At 42.2% G+C, this 16,875-nt stretch overlaps 2 protein-coding genes across 5 annotated transcripts in view; one reads left to right on the top strand and one right to left on the bottom strand.

The window, feature by feature from the left end:
• Positions 1-15,358, top strand: part of SUPT16H (SPT16 homolog, facilitates chromatin remodeling subunit) — a 42,352-nt gene extending 26,994 nt beyond the window's left edge. The window contains exons 11-26 of the mRNA XM_077770349.1: positions 631-696; positions 812-907; positions 1,017-1,132; positions 1,222-1,375; positions 2,614-2,741; positions 3,344-3,479; positions 3,585-3,711; positions 3,960-4,078; positions 4,741-4,866; positions 5,203-5,315; positions 5,602-5,677; positions 6,029-6,198; positions 12,438-12,567; positions 13,061-13,190; positions 13,317-13,394; positions 14,032-15,358. Coding sequence (XP_077626475.1) covers positions 631-696; positions 812-907; positions 1,017-1,132; positions 1,222-1,375; positions 2,614-2,741; positions 3,344-3,479; positions 3,585-3,711; positions 3,960-4,078; positions 4,741-4,866; positions 5,203-5,315; positions 5,602-5,677; positions 6,029-6,198; positions 12,438-12,567; positions 13,061-13,190; positions 13,317-13,394; positions 14,032-14,177 — 1,911 coding nt within the window. The 3' untranslated portion in view covers positions 14,178-15,358. The remainder of the gene's footprint in view (positions 1-630; positions 697-811; positions 908-1,016; positions 1,133-1,221; positions 1,376-2,613; positions 2,742-3,343; positions 3,480-3,584; positions 3,712-3,959; positions 4,079-4,740; positions 4,867-5,202; positions 5,316-5,601; positions 5,678-6,028; positions 6,199-12,437; positions 12,568-13,060; positions 13,191-13,316; positions 13,395-14,031) is intronic.
• Positions 15,359-15,544: 186 nt separating this feature from the next.
• The window catches only part of RPGRIP1 (RPGR interacting protein 1), a 90,870-nt gene continuing 89,539 nt past the window's right edge, over positions 15,545-16,875 (bottom strand). For all 4 annotated transcript variants that reach the window (XM_077770348.1, XM_077770345.1, XM_077770346.1 and 1 more), the window contains one exon: positions 15,545-15,723. In XM_077770348.1, coding sequence (XP_077626474.1) covers positions 15,626-15,723 — 98 coding nt within the window. In that variant the 3' untranslated portion in view covers positions 15,545-15,625. The remainder of the gene's footprint in view (positions 15,724-16,875) is intronic.

Raw genomic sequence — 16,875 nt, 5'->3', positions numbered from 1 at the left:
TCCGCCCAGCACAGTGATCCTTAATGTTCATAATAGCAAATACTTCTGAGTTCTTATTAGCACTTTTATGCATTAATTCATTGAATTCTGATACCCCGTGAAGAACAACTTTATTCTCAAATAAACTGGGGCACAGAGAAGTAGAAGTAAGTTGCCAGATAGCACCACTAGAAGGTGATTGAAGCAAAGGGCATCTGGGAGGCTCAGGCGGTTGAGCGTCTGACTCTAATTTTGGCTCAGGTCAGATCTCATGGTTTGTGGGATTGAGCCCCATGTCGGGCTCTGCATTGACAGCACAGAGCCTGCTTGGGATTCTCTCTGCCCCTTTTTCTCTGCCCCTTCCACACTCAGGTATGCTGCACTCTCTCTCTCAAAATAAATAAAAAAAAAAAAAAAGAAAGAAAGTGATTGAGGGAGGTTTCACAGCAAGCCTGTATTCTTAATTATTATCTCAGTGTTGCCTCCCAAATTACAGTTCCTTTAAGGTTGTGAGGTTAAAGTCTGTATGTGTTGTCAGAGATTTTCGTATCCACAAGTTTCAAAGCATTGGCCAACTATATATAGGCTAGAAAGTGAAAGTGCTTTATTTAAATGCTCTTGTAAATGTCTGACTTCTTCCTTTTATTCCAGGATGGCCCAGCTACTGTCCTCACTTCTGTGAAGAAGAAAGTGAAGAATGTAGGGATTTTTCTAAAGGTAGGAAGAAGAAAAACAAGTGGTGTAGGAAGTTTGGTACTGTGAAAAGGCTAACGTAATAGTGGCTAAAAAGGTTAAAACCGGAATTGCTGATTATGATGTTTTTCCCCCAAAGAATGAGGATGAAGAAGAGGAAGAGGAGGAGAAAGATGAAGCCGAGGACCTGTTGGGAAGAGGTTCTCGGGCAGCACTGCTTACAGAGAGAACACGAGTGAGTTTGCGGTTTTAATCCACATTGATCTTTCTCTGTCCTTTGGCTCCTAGTTGGGGCATGTCTGGAGGACTGGCAGTTCTGCTGACTTGGGTGTGTCCCCTTCTAGAACGAGATGACCGCGGAAGAGAAGCGGAGAGCGCATCAAAAGGAACTGGCAGCTCAGCTCAACGAGGAAGCAAAGAGGCGACTAACTGAACAGAAAGGGGAGCAACAGATTCAAAAGTAAGAGTTTGTGTTGGGCAGTGAGGTTGTCTTAGATTTGCATGTGATTTGTAGCAGTTCCTCAAAAAATGTTTTTATTCCCACTCCAGAGCTCGCAAATCTAACGTGTCCTATAAAAACCCATCTTTGATGCCTAAGGAACCACATATTCGGGAAATGAAGATCTATATTGACAAGAAATATGAGACCGTGATAATGCCTGTGTTCGGTATCGCAACACCTTTTCACATTGCCACAATCAAGGTAACGAACATCGAGTCAGGTTCCATCCAGACTGGTTCTGAAACTACGAGTTGTGCTTTCCATAGAGTTTTTTCCGACTGCACCGTCTCTCCTTCAGACGTCACCCTTCTCACTTTGCTAATCCCCGTTCTCCTCTCTCCTGCTAACACTCTCCTTCCTTTCCAGGTTGCACTTGGTTAGAAAGTTCAGTGATTTCCTTAGTCTAGAAATACAATTTGCATTAAGCATTTATTTTAATTATTATTTTTTAATATAATTTGTCAGGTTGGTTTCCATATAACACTCAGTGCTCAACCCAATGAGTGCCCTCCTCCAAGCCCATCACCCATTTTCCCCCTTTACTCCACTCCCATCGGCCCTCAGTTTGTTCTCAGTATTTAAGAGTCTCTTGTGGTTTGCCTCCCTCCCTCTCTCTTTCACCTTCCCCTCCCCATTGTCTTCTGTTAAGTTTCTCAAGATCCACATACAAGTGAAAATGTATCTGTCCTTCTCTGCCTGACTTACTTCACTCAGCATAACACCCTTAAGTTCCATCCACGTTGCTACAACTGGCCAGATTTCATTCTTATTGCCATGTAGTATTCCATTGTGTATATAAACCATGTCTTCTTGAATTCATTCATCAGTTGATGGACACTTAGGCTCTTTCCATGATTTGGCTATTGTTGCAAGTGCTGCTGTGAACATTGGGGTACATGTGCCCCTATGCATCAGCATTCCTGTATCTCTTGGGTAAATTCCTAGCAGTGCTATTGCTGGGTCATATTTTATTTTATTTTTTCTTACAGGGAGAGAGGATGAATGGGGAGGAAGGGCAGGGAAGGGGAGAGAGAGAGAGAATGAATGAATATGAATCTCAAGCAGGCTCCACGCTAAGCGTGGAGCCTGACACAAGGCTTGATCCCATGACTGTGGGATCATGACCTGAGCCAAAATCAAGAGTTAGACATTCAACTAAGCCACCCAGGCGCCACCACGCATTAAGCATTTTTTAACATGTAGTTGGACATGTGATTCAGGGTACTCTGAGATGTCAGTGATTCTTTTGGAAGCACACATTTCGTCATTAAAAAAAAGTAAGTTAAACGTAGTTTATAGATCTCAAAGGTTTATAGGCTAGGTTTAGCAGTTAGCTCCTAACTCCTAACTTATTTTTAACATCTCTATAACTACTAACCTTCACTTTGGAAAGAAACCCGTTTGCTTAGTTTGTTAATGCTTTCCTTTTCTTTGAGCAGAATATAAGCATGTCCGTGGAAGGAGATTATACTTACTTGCGAATCAACTTCTATTGCCCAGGCAGTGCTCTGGGCAGGAATGAGGGCAACATCTTTCCTAACCCAGAAGCCACTTTCGTCAAGGAAATGTGAGTCCCCAGGAAAACAGCCATCCCCACATCCTGGATGGTTGGAGTGGTACTCTGAGAAACATTTCATTATGCTTTGTACTGTTTTGATGGTGGAACCCAATTTAGAATCCTCATGAATGTATGTTAGACTAATTACACATGTTTTGCAGTAGAATCATAAATAGGGAAATGTGGAGTCTTTTCCTTCATGGTGTGGAATGGGATAATTGGCTATGTCAGATTTGAAAAATAAGTGTGGTTTCCCACCCAGTGGATTAGCCATTTAAAACATGCTGTGGTGTTTTTTTTTTTTTTTTTTAAATATTTTATTTTTGAGAGAGAGAGAGAGACAGCATGAGCAGGGGAGGGTCAGAGAGAGAGGGAGACACAGAATCCGAAGCAGGCTCCAGGCTCTGAGCTACCTGTCAGCACAGAGCCCAACGCGGGCCTCGAACCCATGAATCGTGAGATCATGACCTGAGCCGAAGTTGGACGCCCAACCGACTGAGCCACTCAGGCACCCCTAAAACATGCTGTGTTTAAGAGAGAAGAAAGGGGGATGTTTTTCAGCTTTCCAGACAAAGATACTTATGTAAGTTCTGGCTTCCTCTGTTTAACAGCACGTACCGAGCTTCAAATATGAAGGCACCTGGAGAACAGACTGTACCTGCCTTGAACCTCCAGAATGCTTTCCGAATTATAAAAGAAGTACAGAAGCGTTATAAGACCCGGGAAGCAGAGGAGAAGGAGAAAGAGGTGAGCCTGGACACCAGCAAAGCACTACTGTGCAAAAGGATATGTGTGGGTTTGGGGGACACACAGAGATACATGAGGATTCACATTAATTCTCGTTCTGCTTAGGGCATTGTGAAACAAGACTCCCTAGTGATCAATCTAAACCGGAGCAATCCCAAACTGAAAGATCTATACATTCGCCCAAACATTGCCCAGAAGAGGATGCAGGGTTCTCTGGAGGCACACGTCAATGGTATGGATGATCTCTCACATGTCTGGGCCTTGTCTCTGGGGCACATCTGTAGAAATGACAGATGGCTAATACAGCATGTCAGGGAAATGCTGGAAGGAATCTACGTGCATTGCTGTACGGGCACAAGGAAGGGACAGCTCTGTGTAGTGTTCTGTGATCCTGTTCCAATCAGCCAGAAAAGATGTGAAGTCTTCTGGCCTTACATCATGGCTGTTTGATGCTTAGCTCCTTCCTTTGTTTTCCCCCAGGTTTCCGCTTCACATCTGTTCGAGGAGACAAAGTGGATATTCTGTACAATAACATCAAGCACGCTTTGTTTCAGCCGTGCGATGGAGAAATGATTATTGTCTTGCACTTTCACCTCAAGGTACACTTTGATTTACTAGCTGTCAGATCGTGGGCAAGATCTTTCTTTTATTCTTTTCTTTTAAAATAGTGACAAATGGGGAGCCTGGGTGGTTCAGTTGGTTAAGCATCCAACTCTTGATTTCAGCTCAGATCATGATCTCACGGTTAGCCTGCTTGGGATTCTCTCTCCCTGTCTGTCTTCCCCTCTCCCTCTTGTGCATGCACACATGCTCTCTGTCAAAATATATAAACTTTAAACAAGTGATGCATAATACCAGCTATCACAGAAGATGAAGAGGGTAAAATTAGATTATGTTTATAAAGTCCACAGTGTCTGAAATCATGTATGTTTCTTTGGTTTGCTACATAATGACCACCGAAACATAGGTTTTTTTTTACAGATCCCTGTCTCTGAAATAAAAAAATGTTTCAGACCGTTTATTTTTGGCATTATTTCCAAAGTCCATTCTAATAAATAGGAGTACTTTTAAAAATTCATATGCTCTCACATTCCCAAGTGTCATGATGACACCAGGGATGGTTTAGTTATTTTTACATAGATGCTGTGGTATCCAGGGTAGATAGTATTGTATTTCATGTTGTTTGTTGTGATCTTGCCTCTTTGTTGTGTAGCCTGAGTCTTCTGACTTCTTTCTCATTCTTTCCCCTCCGCGCTCCCAGAACGCCATCATGTTCGGGAAGAAGAGGCACACAGATGTGCAGTTCTACACAGAAGTGGGAGAGATCACCACGGACTTGGGGAAACATCAGCATATGCATGACCGAGATGACCTCTACGCTGAGCAGGTCTATGAGATTTAGGACTTTAATTGCAGGGTATTGAGGTAGCTTGTGGTTCAGATCTGAGCTCAGTAGTTGTATTTTGTAAATAACCCCTGCACCTTTCTGCAGAACAGCTCAAAATATGCGCGGGTATGGTATAGTGCAGGGCCTTATCGGGCAGGCTTCCGTTGCAGACTCGGTTGTGCAATTAGTGGTGTAGTGGCCTGGGGTAAACTACGTACTGGCATCACAGGAATGAGAATTAAGGACCACAAGAGTACTTCAGGCTTTTTGAATGGATGTACTATTAACAACTGAAGTGATAGCTATAGCTAATTAGAATTTTTTTTTCCTCTACAGATGGAACGAGAAATGAGGCACAAACTGAAAACAGCCTTTAAAAATTTCATTGAGAAAGTAGAGGCTCTAACTAAAGAGGAACTGGAATTTGAAGTGCCTTTTAGGGACCTGGGGTAACATATCTCTTCTTTTTGGCCTGAAGTGTCATCTGCCTGTTAGAAAAAGTGTTAAATAATAATTTAACGTCACAGATCATGTCCTTTTTCCTTTGATTGAAAAACTTGAGACGTCCATTCCCTCGTGACCATGTTTAGGCTGGGGTGAGAGGCTTCCCCTGTAACTGTCTCCAGTGAGTGTGCTTTAGCTGGGTTTGCAGCAGGAAAAGGAAAGTGTATTGTGGCAGCAGGTTTCCCTTGCAGTGGGCTCCGTCTTATGTGAGTCTTTCTCTCACTTTTTCAGATTTAATGGAGCTCCTTACAGGAGTACCTGCCTCCTTCAGCCCACTAGTAGTGCGCTTGTAAACGCCACAGAGTGGGTGAGTATTTCTTCCCTTCTTTTAGTAAGAAAATTGTTAGAGAAAAGAAAGGGTGGGTGTTTTGAAAACCAAGACTTTTACTGTTTCTGAAGATTTTCTTAGAACTTACTGAACACATGATTCTTTAAAAGTCTAAATAGTATTTTTAAAGTTTTTTCATAGTTTCCTTATATTTATTCTCCTTGAGGAAAGATCTTGATCTTGCAAATCCTTTTACTGAGACTTTTCAGTACATCGCATTGCTTTTAGTCTTTCCTAAAAAGCAGTAGTGATTTTTAGATCCTGAAAGTATTTGCAAATGCTCGCACTTTAGGGGGCTTATGTCATAGTGATCCCATTTGTCCCTGACAGCCACCTTTTGTGGTGACCTTGGATGAAGTGGAGCTGATTCACTTTGAGCGGGTTCAGTTTCACCTGAAGAACTTCGATATGGTGATAGTCTACAAGGACTACAGCAAAAAAGTGACGATGATCAACGCCATTCCGGTAGCCTCTCTAGACCCCATCAAGGAATGGCTGAAGTAAGTCCGTCTGCCCACACTCTCCCATTTACCCCTTGAGCCCTCAATTGCAGAGTGTAAGCATGGTATGTTGTGTATAAAACCTGCTGGTGGACTTCAGGGAGGAAACTGCCTTTGGGTTGAGTTATAGCCCAGGACTTAGACCTCTAATAGATAGTCATTAACTCCTTCCTGAATACTTACCATATCTACATCCATATCTACACACTTCAGCTATAAAAGATTATCTCACAGAAGTACCAGAATTCCAATAAACAGGGAGATGTTATTCTCTAGGTACAGGGTGAGGCTTGGGTAACAGTGAGTATAGTTTGCTCTGCACTCCACACACCCCTGCCATTACCTGTGAAAAGGAAGTGCTGAAATGTCACTCTCCTTTTAAGAGCTGGGGTGAGAGAACTTAGAAATAAATTGTGAGAAGGATGCAAATTTTTTGAGGATTTTCCTAAGAAATTTGCAGGTAGGTGATAACAATATCACAGATCTGTGTTGTAAATATGACTTTTTTTAATTCTTTTCAAATTTTACGTAATTTCTAGTTATTTAACATACAGTGCAATATTGGAGTCAATATTGGAATAAAATGCAGTGATTAATCACTTACATATAATACCCAGGGCACATCCCAACAAGTGCCTTCCTTAGAACCCATCACCCATCCCTCACTCACCTCCCTCCATCAACCCTGTTTGTTCTCTAAGAGTCTCTCATGGTTTGTTTCCCTCCATACCTTCATCTGTTTTGTTTCTTAAATTCCACTTAGTGAAATCATTCAGTATTTTTCTCTGACTTACTTTGCTTAGCATAGTCACTCTAGCTCCATCCATGTCATTGCAAAATGGCAAGATTTCATCATTTTTGATGGCTGAGTACTAGTCCATTGTGTGTGTATACATACATATGCATCTTGATCCATCCATCAGTCGATGGACATTTGGGCTCTCTCCATAGTTTGGCTATTGTTGATAATGTTGCTGTAAACATCCGGGTGCATGTACCCATTTGAATCTGTATCCTTGTATCCTCTGAGTAAATACCTAATAGTGTGATTGCTGGATTATAGGGTATGTCTATTTTTAACTTTCTGAGGAACCTCCATAGTATTCTCCAGACTGGCTGCACCAGTTTGCATTCCCACCAACAGTGCAAGAGGGTTCTCCTTTCTCCACATTCTCACCAATATCTGTTGTTTCCTGTGTTGTTAAGTTTAGCCATTCAGACAGATGTGAGGTAGTATCTCATCATGGTTTTAATTTGTATTTCCTTGATGAGTGACATTGAGCATCTTTTCATGTGTCTTTTGGCCATCTAATTTCTTTGGAAAAGTGTATATTCATGTCTTCTGCCCATTTCTTATGTATATGATTTTTTAAAAATCAGTATTAAGGCAAAATCTACATGTAATAAAATTCACCAATTTATATGATCTGATGAGTACTAATAAATGTACACAGTCTCGAATCTACCATCATAATCAGGATGTAGAATGCTTCTTCACTCCTAAAAGTTCCTCATATACCTTTATGTAAATCAGTCCCCTCCCCGTAATCCTATCCCTGGTCTCTATCACTATGTGGTTTGTGTCTTAGAGGATTTCATATAAATGGAATCATACAGTATCTTGGTACCTTGCATCTTTCACTTAGCATAATGCTTTTGAAATTTATCCAGGTTGTTGAGTGCATCAGTACTCTATTCTGTTACTGAGGAGTATTCCAGTGCATGGATATTCCATACTTCATTTATCCATTTACCACTTAATAGAAATCTTAGTTGTTTCCACTTGGGGGTTCTTAGGAATAGCTGCTATAAATCTTGCATACAGGTCTTTGTGTAAACATAAGTTTTCATTTATTCAGATGACCTAAGTGTGGCCCTGCCGGGTCGCACGGTTTGTGGTAAAGTCTGTTGAACTTTGTAAGAAACTATCAAATCATATTTTCTGGAAAACCTGCAGTATATAAGAGCTATAATTGCTGTGCATTTTAGTCAACACTTGGTTTTGTCTGTCTTTTTATTTTTTTACTTTTTTGAGAGGAACGGTAGGAGGGCTCAAGAGAGAATCTTAAACAGGCTCCACACCCAGCTCAGTGTCTTGTGCGGGCCTTGACCTCACAATTGTGAGAACATGACCTGAGCCAAAATCAGGAGTTGTTTTCTCAACTGACTGAACCACCCAGGCACCCCTTGTCTCTTTTTAAAGTTGGCCCATGGTCCTTACAGTAGGTGTGGAGTGCTGCCTTTGTTGTGGCTTCACTTTGCATTTCCATGATGACTGATGTGGAGCCTTTGTGTCATTCTGTATCCTTGAGGAAGTATCTTCCTAGTTTTCGCCCATGTTAAAAAACAGATTGCTTGTCTGAGTAGTCAGAATTCTTTCAAATGGTTATAAATCCTCCATCAGATAGACGTTTTGCGCATGTTTTCTTGCAGTAGATTCTGTGCTTTTTCATTTCTCAAATGTCTGAAAAACTGGAAGTGTAAAATTCTCATGAAGTCTGTTTGATCTACTTTTTCTTTTGTAATTTCTGTTTTTTAGATCTTGTTTAATAAATTGACTAACCCAAAATCATAAAAATTTTCTGGTTTCTTCTAGAGTTTTATAGATTGAGTTCTTAGATTTAGGTCTGTGATCCATTTTGAGTTAATTTTGTACTGTAGTGTAAGGGTCAAATACTTTGCCCAAATATAGCCAATTATTCTATTATCATTTGTGAAGAGATTGCCCAATAGTTACTGAATTACCTTGGCATCTTTGTTTAAAAAAAAAAAAAGCTGTCAACCAAGTAGGAGAGGGTGTGGTTCTGGATGCTGTTCTGTTGCATTGGCATATATGTGTCCTTACATCACTGTAACAATTATTGTAGCTTTATACTAAGTAAGTCTTGAAATCACGTAGTGTAAGTCTTCTGATTTTGTTCCTTTTCAGAAGTGGCTATGTTACTTTGACCAGTCTACGTAAAGGTTAGAATCATCTCTTGTCTGTCAGCAAACTGGTCTTTTTAATCTATCAACTTTCGTATTTGTACAGTTTATAATGGTGTCCCCTTTCATTCCTAATATTGATAATGTATTTCCTCTTTTTGTTGGTCAGTCTGCCTAGTGGTTTAATTCTGTGGATTTTTTTTTCATTATTATGAAATGTCCTTCTTATTCCCTATAATAGTCCTCGTTTCAAAATCTACTTGGTATGATACTATTATGGACTTGAAGCTTTATTTTGGTTGGTGTTAACATGTCTTTTTTTCATTCCTTACTTTGTGTTTAAAGGGGCTTTCTTGGAGACAACATATATTTGGGTTTCACTTTTTTTAATCTATTCTGAGAATTTTTACTTTTAACTGGATTGGTGAAAACAGACCATTTGCGTTTAATGTTAACTATCAATATGCTTGGGTTTAAATCTACCATATTGCTGTTTGTTTTCGTATGTGTTTCTCTGTTGCTTTTTCCTCTTTTTATGCCTTCTTTTGGATTATTTTTATGTTTATTTATTTTTGAGAAAGAGAGCTTAAGGGGGTGGGTGGGTGCAGAGAGAGAGGAAGACACAGAATCTGAAGCAGGCTCCAGGCTCCCAGCTAGTTAGCACAGAGCCTGATGTGGGGCTCAAACTCAGGAACCTTGAGATCATGACCCGAGCCGAAGTCGGACGCTTAACCAATTGAGCCATCCAGGCGCCCGTTTTGGGTTTTTTTAATGAATATCGTGCATTGGGCTTCTTAGATCTTAGATCATCACATCCCCAGATGTTCTGGCCATTATTCTTCAACTATTTATGCTCTTTCCTCAATACCCTCCCTTTTTTTCCCTCAGACTAATTACACGAATTTCATTTCTTCACTTCTCAGCATCTTCAAGTTTCTCTCGTCTTAAACATTTCGAGCATGTTTTATAATAGCTTTTTTTAACATCATTATCTGATATTTCCATCTACCATCTTTGTATTTACTTGATCTGCTTCTATCGTTTGACTTTTTCTTCTGCCCTTTTGCATGTCTGATAATTTGTGATTGACTGCCAAACATTGTGACTACACATTTTGGAGTGCTAGGTTTTATTTTTATTTTCAAAATGTGTATTTATTTCTTTTGAGAGAGAGCGCATGAGCAGGGGAGGGTCAGAGAGAGTCCCAAGCAGGTTTTATGCTGTTAGTATGGAGCCTAATGCAGGGCTCAAACCCATGAACCATGAGATCGTGACCTGAGCTGAAACCAAGAGTCAGACACTCAACTTACTGAGCTATCCAGATGCCCCAAGTTTTTTTGTTTGTTTTTTTTTAATTCATTCTGAGAGTGAGTGAGTGAATCCCAAACAGGCTCCATGCTCAATGCAGAGCCCAACACAGGTCTCCAACTCACGACCAGGAGATCATGACCTGAGCCAAAATCAAGAGTCAGACACTTAACCAGCTGAGCCACCCAGGCATGCTGGGTGCTAAGCTTTTAATTTTTTTTCTAGATTTCCTTCTAGGATATGTTTAAGTGCCTTGGATACCACTTCATCTTTCAAAATTTGTTCTCAAAGTCATAGTGCTGGTTCAGACCAGCTTTTAGTCTAGGACTAATCTGCCCACCTCTGAGGCAGTACTCTTTTTTTTTTTTAAATGTTTATTTATTTCTAGGAGACAGAGAGACAGCGTGAGCAGGGGAGGGTCAGAGAGAGAGGGAGTCACAGACTGAAATAGGCTCCAGGCTCTGAGCTGGCAGTCAGCACAGAGCCTGACGCGGGGCTCGAACCCACGAACCGTGAGATCATGACCTAAGCGAAAGTCGGACGCTTAACCAACTAAGCCACCCAGGCGCCCCGAGGCAGTACTCTTTTAAGGACTGATTCCCTGTGTGTTATAAGGTCTTTCTGTTAAAGCTGGTAGGAACAGGCACTATTCCCTGTTCGGTGTGAGATCTGGGAATTGTGTGGCCTACTGCTTTCCGGTGCTGCTTTGCTGAGCTCTGGTTAATTTCCTCTCATGTCTGTGCAGATCAGTTCTTGGCCACAGTCTGAAAGGGATCCCTCTGCAAATCTCCAGAGGTTTTTCTGTCATTCTTCCCTCCAGTACTCGTGGCTTCAAAAATTCTAGCTGTCTCAGCATTCCCAAGTCCTTCTCTTTCTCTTCGGTTCTGATTGGGTTCCCCTCGCTGCATAGCAGCATGGGAACTGCCTCCAGGCAGAAAACTAGGGCACTTATAAAACAAAACCCTGTTATGTTTCCTCCTTTAGGGGATTATAGTCCTATGCTTTTTTCTTCTTATCCAGTGTTTGAAAGCTGTTTTATATTTCTAGTTATTTAAAGGGAAAAGGTAAATGAAGTTCTTGTTATTCCATCCATCATGGTGAGATGTGGATGTTACCGTGTATTTGATGAGGCTTATGATGGATTCGGGGCAGTGGTTCTTACGTTTTGTGAAGCTTTCTTCTTGTGATCCTCACTATTGTCATTTCTTTGTGGGTGTTTTTGGTTTTTTTCATTTCCCTCTTCCTTCCCACCCACTTGAATTGACTGAGCCCTCCTTAACAGAAGTGGATAAAAGAAAGTCGTTTGAGGGGCACCTGGGTGGCCCAGGTCACAATCTCACATTTCATGAGTTCAAGTCCTGTTTTGGTCTCTGCGCTGAGAGCTCAGAGCCTGGAGCCTGCTTCAGATTCTGTCTTTCTCAAAAATAAACAAAGTCATTTGAACATCTTGTTAACAGGGCACTTTACTAAACAAACAAAAACTTATTCCTACCTTCAAATACCCTTGCATCAAATAAACAATACATAAGCAAGCAGTGGAAGATTGAGGAGGGAAAGCGAGGGTTAACTGTCTTTTCTTAATTGCAGTCATATAAGTGATCAGAGCTGAAAAGTAAGAACCAGAGAAGTGGTTATGGGTTGAGACTACTTGCAAATAAGGGTGGAATCAGAAAGGGGAAAGTTGGTGATTCTCCTCAGATAGGTGAGGAGAAAAGGCTAAAAGGAGGAACAGGGAAATTGGTGCTTAAGAAAGAAAATGGAAAACCAGGAGATGCTGCACTTTGTTGGAAGGACAAAGCTTGCTTCAGTTGGAATGCTGCTCTGTCGTGAGGGCTGGTCTTTGGGAGTCCATATATCAGCCTTTTGGGTCTGGTCTAGTGGCACAGTGCAGAGAATATCTGCTCTCATATAAGAGAAACTTATCTGTGTCCTCTGAGCAAGAGGACACAGTGCATTCTTGGAAAATACAGAGGATTGGTTTTGACTCCTAATGTCCTGTCTCTTAGTTCCTGTGACCTAAAGTACACAGAAGGAGTACAGTCCCTCAACTGGACTAAGATCATGAAGACCATTGTTGATGACCCTGAGGGCTTCTTCGAACAAGGTGGCTGGTCTTTCCTAGAACCTGAGGGTGAGGTGCGTGAGTGTGGTGTTTCTTTTCCGGTACATAGCGTTGCCCATTACCATTTGGGCTGCTAGGAAATGCTAAAGAAGTAGTATGTACGGGACCAGATAGGAGCTGAGTACTACTGTATTGTTCTCCAAGTTAGTTTTCCAGGTAGCTGATATTGGAGACTGGTAGCCACTGAGATTTCTTTGAAATTATAAAATTGTTCTTTTAAGGAGTCTCTAATGGTTCTCCCACCTCTACATAATGCATTATTTCCAAGAATATCTCTGGTTAATTTTCCTGGGCAAGGAAGAATGAAGTGCATCTTTAAGAAATACAAAATAGATATTTAGTAATGGCACCCTCCTAGTAATTGTAAATTCGTCCTTTTATTTCTTGGTTTTTTGGTTTTCTTTTTTTAATGTAAGATAGAAGTAATGTTGGGGTGCTAGGTGGGTTGAATTTGAAGGTCAAAGAAAGAACCGAGTAAATAGTATTATGCTAACTGTAAATCACCAGGGAAGTGATGCTGAGGAAGGGGATTCAGAGTCTGAAATCGAAGATGAGACTTTCAATCCTTCAGAAGACGACTATGAAGAGGAGGAGGAAGATAGTGATGAAGATTATTCATCAGAAGCTGAAGAATCGGGTTAGTCCCTCTGGGGAAAATTTTTCATGGCTTTCTAATCTGATATCATTTTTGGACCCCATAAAGGAGGGAAGAGTTGTGTCATTCCATTCCTAATGACTAATGCTTAAATCAATCTTATTCCAGACTATTCCAAGGAATCATTGGGCAGTGAAGAAGAGAGTGGAAAGGATTGGGATGAACTGGAGGAAGAAGCCCGAAAAGGTAAATTTTTTGTTGTTTTGTTTTTAAGGCACAAATTTCTAATGGATTTTAGTATTTTGAGATTTTTTTTTGACTAAGAAAAGTACCAAAAGAACACTATAAAACTGATGGGGAGCAGTAGCTACGACTTCATCAACCAGAGGATCAAACGAGTTCTGGAACATGTCCATACTTTCCAAGTAGTGTGACTCTCTCAGTCTTCCTCTGCTCACACCCACAGTGGGCCCGTAGCTGTGACAGCCACATAGTCTTGGAAGGCTACAGAATTAGGCTATTCAGTTTCCAAGTCTAAGTCCTATAATAGTCTAACTCTCTGGGCCTCTTCCAGGTTAGGAAGGTTTTTGTAATAGTAATTCAGTTACTCTGAAACCAAATGCTAGATAGAGGCTAACGGTGAAAGGGAAGTATTATCTACTAGACCCCAATCCCCGGGATCCTTACCTTGCATAGGTTACCTTATTTAATCCAAAACAATTTTCCATTGTATATACAATATAAACCAAGGCTCAGGGAAGTTTAAAACAGAACTTAAGTTAGACTCCAGAGGGCATTTCCTGTGTTATTTCATGCTGTTAAGTACTATTAGGTACCAGAGCTCACCTGTAGCTAACTAGTAATGCCTCTTTCTCCTGTTCAGCGGACCGTGAAAGTCGTTACGAGGAAGAAGAAGAACAGAGTCGAAGTATGAGCCGGAAGAGGAAGGCATCTGTGCACAGCTCAGGCCGTGGCTCTAACCGTGGTTCCAGACACAGCTCTGCACCCCCCAAGAAAAAGAGGAAGTAACTTCTGAACTCTGGTCCTCAGCTCCATTCTTTATCCAGCCAACCCCTACAAATTTTACATGACATAGAAACTGTATTTTTCCTTTTTTTTCCTTTTGAAGTTTTGCCATTGTGTTTATGGGTTTAGGGGGCCATTTGTGTGGACCAATCTACTCGGGGAATTCCAGGCCCCCCAGGACACCTGCCAGTGGCCCCATCCAGATGGCAAGGGAGGAGGTGTTCTTGAAGAAGGGCAGAGGCTTCCGCTGTTGATAAATACTGTTTCATTCCTCTCTCTTCCTGTCACCTTCCGCCAGGACATCGGTGGCTTCTGACATCCTACTCTTTGATGTCTCAAAGCTGTGTTTCCAAGGCATTGGTACGAGGTGACCCCTACCTGCCTGTACCGTGGTTCTTGACCGGCAGATTCAGTCCTCCATCCTGCCCCACTGCCATGACCTTCCTCACATCTCTCTTAAGTTCCATCTTTGCAGTGCTCAAGAAAATGTTCTTGGAGTTTGCCGATAGTTGTGATAAACCGTACAGTTGAGCTAGTCGGGCAGATCAGGCCGGTACCTCCGTCTGAGTTTTCTTGCCTGTTTGCCTTGTGCAGATAGAGGTGTTTCTGCTGCCTTGGAAGACGAGACACAGGGACACTCCCCGGCTTGGTTTCATCCTCCTTACAAATTGACACAGGTACAATGGTAGAAGCAAAGTCACCTCAGGTCCTTTTCTGACGTGTCTGAGGAAGAATGGTCGTGCCTCACCACACTGCTTCTAGTGAAATCTAGAAGGAGGCTCAGAGGAATCCACACTTAGATCTGGAAGGGGCGGGTCATGCCTTGGGCCTAGAATACCCTGATGAGAAAAGAGAAGAGGAAGGGAGGCCACGTCTACAACACAGCCTCTCGTCACTGCTGCTCCTTATTTTTACTTGTCTTGCATTGTCCTGTATTTATCACAGTTTCTGTTGAACAGCTTTTTAAGTATTTGGGGAGTTTATCTTGCCACCCTCCCCCTCCTGGTTCTCTGTACCCACCTGACCCGCTGCAGTTCCTCCTGTGTTCTGTGACCGTAAGAGAAGAGGGGGGGAGGGGTCTCGGATTTTGTTTGTTTGTTTGTTTGTTTTCTCCTTAGCAGTAGGACTTGATATTTTCAATTTTGGAAGAACTAAAAGATAAATAAACTGTGGTTTTTTTTGTTGTTGTTTTGTTTTTGTAAATTTACCTTTTGTGACCATCCTTTTGCACAGTTCCTGAGAGCAGGTCCCTTCTCACCTGAGAGCGCGCTAAGACGTTAGAGAATAATAGTGAGGATCACAAAAATTAACTTTGACTGTTCTAAGCTTTCATTATTAGGTAGAGACACCAGACATCACAGTAAACCAAATTAGTTTATAAGAGAATTTTTACTATGGTTCCTCAGAGAGTTTAGAATGGACTAGTACTTGCTCCATCACGAAAACTTAACTTATGTCATCTCCTTGTAAATGGCATGGAGGGCAGCAGCAGCTTGAAGGGACACTTTCAGCCTTCCTATCCGGGTGGCCTGATCTTCAGGGCTGACAACTGTTGGGAAAGGAAAAGGCAACCTGTCAGATGGCAGCATCAGTCAACTAAAAAGCACTTAAATACCTGCCATGTGCCGTGTTAGGTGATGGCAGTACTAACGTCCCTCCTCTCGGGACTCAGCACAGTACAGTGTGGGTGTGGGAGGGGCTGTGATGAAACTCAAGGTACCTTGGGGACACACAGAAGCAGCACCTACCCCCAGCGTGGAGGGATTGGAACAGGTTGCCTGAACAGGGTCCAGAAAGTCAGATCTGAGCACAGGACAAGACATGAGAACGCGATGAGTTCGGAAAGCTGAGAAGAGAGGCAGGGGTGAAGCTGCGTAGGTGAGCAGGGGCCCGGCCATAAAGGCCTATCTTCTGAGGAACATGGTTTTAATGGAAGTGTCCCTAGAAGTGATTTTTATTTAAGTTCTAGTTCTCACCATTATTTGGAGAATATAATTGGGAGCCTGAGTGTATCAGGGAGGGTAGTTATGAGGTGGTTGTAGCAATTCAGGAGAGAAGTGAAGGGGTTGAAGTATAACGGGATGGAGAGGTACAGACAGATTCAGAACATTTAAGAGGTAAAAATAGGGGCGCCTGGGTGGCTCGGTCCATTAAGCGTCTATTTCAGCTCAAGTCATGATCCCACAGTTTGTGGGTTCTAGTTCAGTGTCGGGCTCTGTGCTGACAGCAGCGCCTGCTTGGGGTTCTCTCTCCCTCTCCCCCACTCATGCTCTCTTGTGTGTGCTTGTTCTCAAACTAAATTTTTTTTAATTTTTTAATGTTTATTCTTAGAGAGGGAGAGCATGGGGGCGGGGGGGTGGGGGTGGGTGAAGGGCAGAGAAAGGAGACACAGAATCCGAAGCAGGCTCTAGGCTCCAGGCACAGCCCAATGCAGGGCTCAAACTCCTGAACCGTGAGATCATGACCTGAGCCAAAGTCGGACACTCAACTGACTGAGCCACCCAGGCGCCTGTCTCAAACCACACTTTAAAAAAAAAAGGTAAATCAGGGCGCCTGGGTGGCTTAGTTGGTTAAGCGTCCGACTTTCACTTAGGTCACGATCTCGCGGTTCGTGGGTTTGAGCCCCGCATCGGGCTCTGTGCTGACTGCCAGCTCGGAGCCTGGAGCCTGTTTCAGTCTGTGACTCCCTCTCTCTCTGACC

The sequence above is a fragment of the Crocuta crocuta genome, unplaced genomic scaffold (assembly GCF_008692635.1).
Source record: "Crocuta crocuta isolate KB4526 unplaced genomic scaffold, BGI_CrCroc_1.0 scaffold175, whole genome shotgun sequence".
NCBI lineage: Eukaryota > Metazoa > Chordata > Mammalia > Carnivora > Hyaenidae > Crocuta > Crocuta crocuta.
Note: the sequence above shows the minus strand (reverse complement) of the source record. Positions and strands in the feature narration are given on the sequence as shown.